This window comes from Adiantum capillus-veneris, chromosome 14 (assembly GCF_014529385.1).
Source record: "Adiantum capillus-veneris isolate H3 chromosome 14, ASM1452938v2, whole genome shotgun sequence".
Taxonomy (NCBI): Eukaryota; Viridiplantae; Streptophyta; class Polypodiopsida; order Polypodiales; family Pteridaceae; genus Adiantum; species Adiantum capillus-veneris.
The window spans coordinates 116,440,888-116,447,480 of record NC_140944.1 but is presented as its reverse complement, the minus strand read 5'-3'; the positions used below and the strand labels follow the sequence as shown (position 1 = coordinate 116,447,480).

Genomic DNA, 6,593 nt, shown 5'->3' with positions numbered 1-6,593 from the left:
CCTGGCTGTGGCAAGGAAGCTCTAGGCTTTATAACCCAACCTTCATACGAAGGCCTTTTCTAGATGCAATCGCCAATGCTAGCAATTTTTTGAGAAACACATTGATCTTGGAAATGCTTATGTGGATATGCATATGGAGAAAAGGTCTTTCTAAAAAAGGCAATCATGCATACATGTACCATGGAGACCTTTGACCTTACACATCTTTACATGAGTGAGAGAATTCACATTGAGATCGCTCATTAGTGGCGGTTGAAGAAATATCATGTTGTGGTGGGCAGTGATTTGTTTGATATGTATAGTAAACATAGTGCCCTCATGAAAGCAAAAAATTCTCTTGATGAGCTTTTTGTCTGAAATGTTGTCTCTTGGAACATGTTGATTGCAAGATATGCCAAACATGGCTACGCCATGCTTAGTTCTATTGTTCATTGGATGCAAAGGGAAGTATACAATCACTTATGCTCGCTTTTTAAAGGCTTGTGGTCTTACACAAGAAGTTGATATGGATGAGAGAATTCATGACCCGGGGGATTCACTCTTTATACAAAACTAGACGCCACCTGCGAGTGGACAACTTTGATAAAAACCCTATATACGACTCATATTATGGAATATGACCCCCCCTTTTTACGCTTATATGACAATCAATGAAGAAAACTATTATACCCCTATCTTACATATAAAATTTAGGTCTCACATAATCTAGCTGAGTAAAACTAGTCAATGAGTGTGTAGCATAGTGACTGGCAACATATTACGGAACCACTTATGTTGATTACTAGATGTACCTCCAATGTGTTTTAGTTTGACTTTCAATCTATGTGCTCGATCAGCCTACGCTCTAGATACTCATCCAATTCTGACCCATCCAAAGCTAGTGCAAATCAACCCTTGACCTACTCTAAATCATCTCTTATCTAAGACCGGCTTGATGCAAAATTTGATGTGTGACTTGAAAAAAAAATTCTCCTAAATTCATCCGAGTTATAGTGCACACCGGTGACCAATCGTTACAAGTAATCAACCCGAGTCAACCCCCCCCCATTAATATGATACCCCCTCCCTTATTTTTAAGCTTGGGAGATAAATTATTGGGGCCTGCACCTAACTTATACACTTATGTAACTTGGTAAAAAAAAACCCTCTGCTGCACTTACGTGGTGCGGTAAGTTTTCGATGGTGAATCCCCCGGGATTCATGATGAGATTGCTTTGGGGGCTATTAGAGAAAGATGTCATTCTTGAAAAGGCTTTATTTGGTATGTATGCCAAGTGTGGTTATCAAGATGGTGTTGTCTCTTGCAACCAGACATACCAAAGAGTTCTAGGATATGATGAACATGGCTGAGGCAAGGAAGCTATTTCATGGGCGAAGAATTCAGGATGAGATTTCTAGTCAAAGGCTATTTAGGAAACATTTTGTGCCTGTTAATCTTGGAATGCATTGAGTGCAAGATACACCTAACATAGCTATGGCAAGAAGTAGTGGGTCGTTTTTACCAGATACGAAGTGAGGGTTTCTTGATAGACAAAGTCCCTAAGAGTCCTCTTATAGGAGGATATGCTCAGTGAGGGATTGTTGAAGAAGCATTGAATTGTTTTTGTTGGATGAAACAATAGGAAACCTCCCCAACTGTGGTCGTGCTAAGGGAGTAGGGTACCTCTCCAATTGCGAATGATCACTTTCCTTAGTGTGCTCAATTCATGTAGATATTGCAATCTTTACAAACACTCTAGACATATAGAGACTCGACTAGAGTTGCAATATGTAGCAAAGGTGAAATAGAGCCATTACAACACATTGGGATAATGTTTTGCACGAAAATGACGGCAAAAATCTTTAAAAAGGTGAAACAATTACAAAAGTACAAAAGTAGAAGCTCTTAAATAAAATACACTCCATTCCTTTTTTTTTAAAATCGACCATGCTCTCTTTATACGAAGGACTCTTTAGTCCGATACAAAAAATGGCCACCCTCATGCAAGCTTCCACGAGGAATTTATTGCATTTGAAACACTTGGTTGACACTTCTAATCATGCGTATACATTTTATAAAACCATTCAACAAAGTATCCTTTGTACGAGGGACTCATTTCCAAAAATAGTTTGGTTTTGAGGTTTCCTGAGTTGATTTGGTAGGTTACTTTGAGACTATGGTAGAAATGTTATTTGGTATTCCTCACAATATGATGTTCAAACAAAACTAAGTAGAACACCTTATCTCTGTTAAGACGACTTATACTGCAGACATTACGAGGGTATTTATCAAGGAAGTTTTAAGAATTCACGAATTGCCGAAAAGGATAGTAAGCGACCGAGATGCCAAATTTACTTCAAAATTTTGGACATCCTTATTTCAAGCAGTTGGAACCCAACTGAATTTCAGTACATCTTATCATCCCCAGACTGATGACCAAACTGAAAGGGTGAATCAAGTAATTGAAGACATCCTTAGAGCTTGCTGTAGCCGTGAACCAAAGAAGTGGATTCAATATCTTCCATTGGTGGAATACGCCTACAATTCATCTTATCACTCGAGCATTGATATGACTCCATTTGAAGCACTCTATGGACAAGACTGTTTGTCACCTTTGAAATTTTCAGATCCTACCATTAGAGTGGAAGCTTCTATGCAAATGCTTGAATAGATGAATCATCAAGTTAGAGCTGTTCCGAAAGAGATTCAAGCGGCAAATGACCGACAGAAGCGCTATGCCGATATCAATAGATCGGAAAGAATTTCCAATGAAGGCGACATGGAGTTTCTGCGAGTTAAACCAGACAAGAGCTCTCTGTCAATTGGAAAGTACAGGAAGCTAAGTCCTATATATTGTGGACCTTATGAAGTTCTGAGAAGGATTGGACCTCAAGCGTATAAATTACGACTTTCGAAACATCTGAAGATTCATGACATGTTTCATATAAGCTTGTTGAAGACGTACAACCCTAGACCAGATCATATCTTGAATGATGAACAGGTTGTACTACAACACAAAGAACAATGGAGATTCGACCGGATTGTATCCTAGAGACTCAAGAAAGGAATCTCAGAAATTAAGTGATCAGAGAACACTTGGTTCAGTGGAAGGAGTACCTCGTTAAAGCAGCGACTTGGGAAGATGAGAAGACCTTACTAAAGAATTATCCAAAGATGTTCCTGAGATGAGGACATCTCGAGTTATTTAAGTATGGGAGGATGTAATATCCCAAGAAATTCTTGAAAAATTATCTGACTCCGGAATTTTTGTACTCTGAATTATTTTATTAATAAAGATTAAATTTCTTGATTTATCATATTTTTCGGCTTCAAAAATGGATTTTTAAAATTGCAGTAGGCTTAATTTCCCATCAAAATTAAGTCCAGAGAACATCTTTTTAATATTAATTGTAATTATTTGTGGGAGAGGCTATTTATGTGAGTGGATAAGTGTTGGAAGGTTCTAAAAGCTTCAAAATTGCAAAATTAGGTTCCCATCTACCAAAATTAGGCCAAAACTCATCAAAAAAGCTGGAAACTTGAGGAACAAGATTGGGCAAGCTTAAAAAAGCTGTAGAAACCCTCTAGAATCAATTTTGCGCAAATTTGATCTCTCTCTCTCTCTCTCTCTCTCTCTCTTGCTTTTTGTGAACCTTCTCTCTCCTCCTGGTGCTTATAAAAAGACAAGCACCCTCCCCCATAATCACAAGTTTGGTGAAGACTTTGGAGCGCAAGTTTGTGCCCTTCATCCCCAAGATCTCCATAGCCACGGGTATGTCTCTCTAACACTCTCTCTCTACCCTCTCTCTTGTTTTTACTGTTGTCACATGTAGGATGCATCCAGCGGTGCACAACTGCACACAAGTTTTGTTTGGCCTACCTAGATCTTGAAGATTAAACATCTATTAGCAACTGCCATATCCCAAGATCCATGGTGATGAACCCTAATCTTGATTTGCTATTTTCTTGCTTTTTAGGACAGTAAGAGATACTTTTTATGCTTTTTCATATCAAATAGACTCCAAATTGCATAAAAATTTATGAGCCTATTTCCTAATGTCTATATTTCATGCATATAATTTTTATCTAATTTATTTACTACTAGAAAAATTATTATTAATTTTTCTATGTCAAAAAGCCTATTTTTCAGAGATTTTTGAATTTTTCAGACCCTTTTCTGTGCTCAATACATTCTAAAAAAATTATCACATACTCTAGAATAGGATAAGATGCTGAAAAAATAACTCTCTGTTGGAAAACAGAAACCTAAAAATAGAGTAAATTGACTCTAAAAATAGGTTTTTGATGCTCTAAAATTAGGGGAGTGAAAACCCTAAGCTTTTATGGACTTTTGGTCGAATTCTAACCAAATTTATTGCAGTATTCTCCTTTGTTTATTTTTTACCTCAATATGGCACATGCACGAAGCGGTCGTGGTGGTAGCGGTGGACGAGGTGCTAGGAATGAAGCTCAAAACCCTCAAGAACTGGTTGTAGCACCCGAAGTTCAAGAAGGAGCCCCAGTTATACAAGTTGAAGTGCCAATTGTACAAGAGGTTGCGATGAACATAGTTTGGACGATGACAGCTCCAACACCAATGGCTTTTGTGCAACCTAATCGATTCGAAAGCCAGGTTCCAGCATTTTAAATTCATAGATAAAATTGCAGGCATGCATAAAAAACGATAGAATTGCCATAGGATTCCCGAGAATCGAACGATTAAGAATTGGTTATACCAATCACGAAACAACGAGCATGTGTTTTGCTGCATCTTAGGAAAGTAAGTTGTTTTCCTAAATGAACACTGTTTGATTTCAAGTTTGTTTTGCAAAGTAGCTTAAGAAAAGGATATGAGAAAGATATGGTTGAATCCACCAAGATTATGGCAAGGAAAAAGATATGATTCAATATGAATACTGCCAAGAACATGGTGAAGATGATATGGTTTATGATTTGGAATTCCACCAAGAACACGACGATGATGATTATGATTTGATTATGGTTTGAACAAGGAGTTGAATCCCTACTCTCCTATGTTCCTTATCCCACTCAGCATGTGGCCAAGGTCATGAAGTGGATGAGGTGTTGGTTTTTGCTGGGCTGAGAGACCAATGGTGCAAAGAGTGCCCCCAAGAGATGATCACCACTTTGGAGGGGCAGAAAAGCTTAGAATGTCTATGAGCATTAAATTTTTTGGCACCCATTGAAGAAGGTCGAGTTGGTCCCTTGGTATCCTCTCCTAGTTACGGGTAGCTTTAGGAGAGAGGTCAGATTCTAGATACATCGACTCTGTTTGAAAGAAAGTCTGAGGACTGTTGTGAGAAGTCTTGATGAGAAAAGACTCTGATTGAAAAGAGGTCTAAGAAAGACTATGCTGAAAAAGTCTTGTGGAGACTGCTCTTGAAAAGATTAATTTGAAAGATTCTAATGATGGAAAGAGCTCTGAAAAGAAAAGAATGTCTAAGGAAAGATAAGCTATGGAAGGAAATCAAAGATAAAATTGTTTATTTGAAGTAATGAATACTGTTTTACTTGGACGTTGTTTTCAACTGTTTGAAGGACTGATTTAATGAATGATTGTTCTGGGAATAATTAAGGGAGCTGTTTTTATATGTCACATAGTGTGGTAGCTTAGTTCACTAAAAAAGAAAAGAAGGGTGCATGCGGGGTGGAAAGTGGGTGATTGGTTTCCCCGACTGTTAACCATTCTCCCACCCCTTTCCCCTTACGCAGGCGGAGTGGATGCGGGAGATGCCCTAACCATCATCTTCTTTGCTTCACCCCCTTATGCACGAAGGCTACACAAGTAAGAGGATCATTACCGAGACTTGTGCCTTGACCGTGGGTGAGCATACACGCATACACACACACACACACGACCAGAGGGTTGTTCTTGAACGAGAAGAAGAAGAAGAAGAAGAAGAAGGTGTGTCACTCACCTCTTTGCCTATGCTTGTCACCGGATAAGATGAGACTCTAGTGCGTCATAGACACCGATACCGAGCCAAGGCACATAGAGAATGCCTCTTTGGTTGCCTGCAACACCTCTCTCACCTCCCTCTCACACACAATGAGAAGCGGGATGTAGAGAACATAGAAAATCTCTCACGTTTTTGCACTAAAATCTCAAATTATGAAGTCTAGATTAACAATTTTTGGCTTTTAAAGCACTTGAGTAAGTGTCCGGGCGCCCATACTATGACCCTAGGCCATTTTAAACATGTTTTGGCGCTCCCAAAACACTAAGAACTCCTACTTTTTAGCTGCTAACGAGAAAAATAAAAATTACAAGGTTTTGATGGAAAATGCTTAAATTACAAGAATTCGGCAAAAATTGGGCATGGATTTGGCATTAATTAAAAGTACAAATTAATAGATATTTCCCTGCTTGATTCCACTTTCCACTCGTGCTTGTTACTTATATCCCGCTTCTGAGTCCTTTGAGCTTCGATCCCACTTTGATCCATCCCGCTTTTGAGCATGTTGAGGTGTCGAGTTAACATCGAAGGCTCCTTTCAATGGATGGGTGGACTCGATTAGTCGAGTAACTTTCCAACAGATTAAAACATTTAAACATTGAAACACTATGATAGATTGTTTTCTTTTATTTTTG

General features: G+C 38.6%; 1 protein-coding gene across 1 annotated transcript; it reads left to right on the top strand.

Annotated features, from left to right (window-relative positions):
• Window positions 1–2,651: 2,651 nt before the first annotated feature.
• LOC147442999 (uncharacterized) lies at window positions 2,652–3,169 on the top strand. Its single transcript, XM_086529462.1, has 2 exons — window positions 2,652–2,981; window positions 3,086–3,169. The coding sequence occupies exons 1-2, from the start codon at window positions 2,652–2,654 to the stop codon at window positions 3,167–3,169; spliced, it is 414 nt and encodes a 137-aa protein (XP_086385588.1).
• Window positions 3,170–6,593: the final 3,424 nt, after the last annotated feature.

Bases quoted from the DNA above. Each gene is read 5' to 3' on its own strand.
- LOC147442999 (XM_086529462.1), top strand. From the start codon at position 2,652: ATGAATCATCAAGTTAGAGCTGTTCCGAAAGAGATTCAAGCGGCAAAT. The intron at 2,982-3,085 runs GTTGTACTACAA...CACTTGGTTCAG, and splicing joins ATATCTTGAATGATGAACAG to TGGAAGGAGTACCTCGTTAA.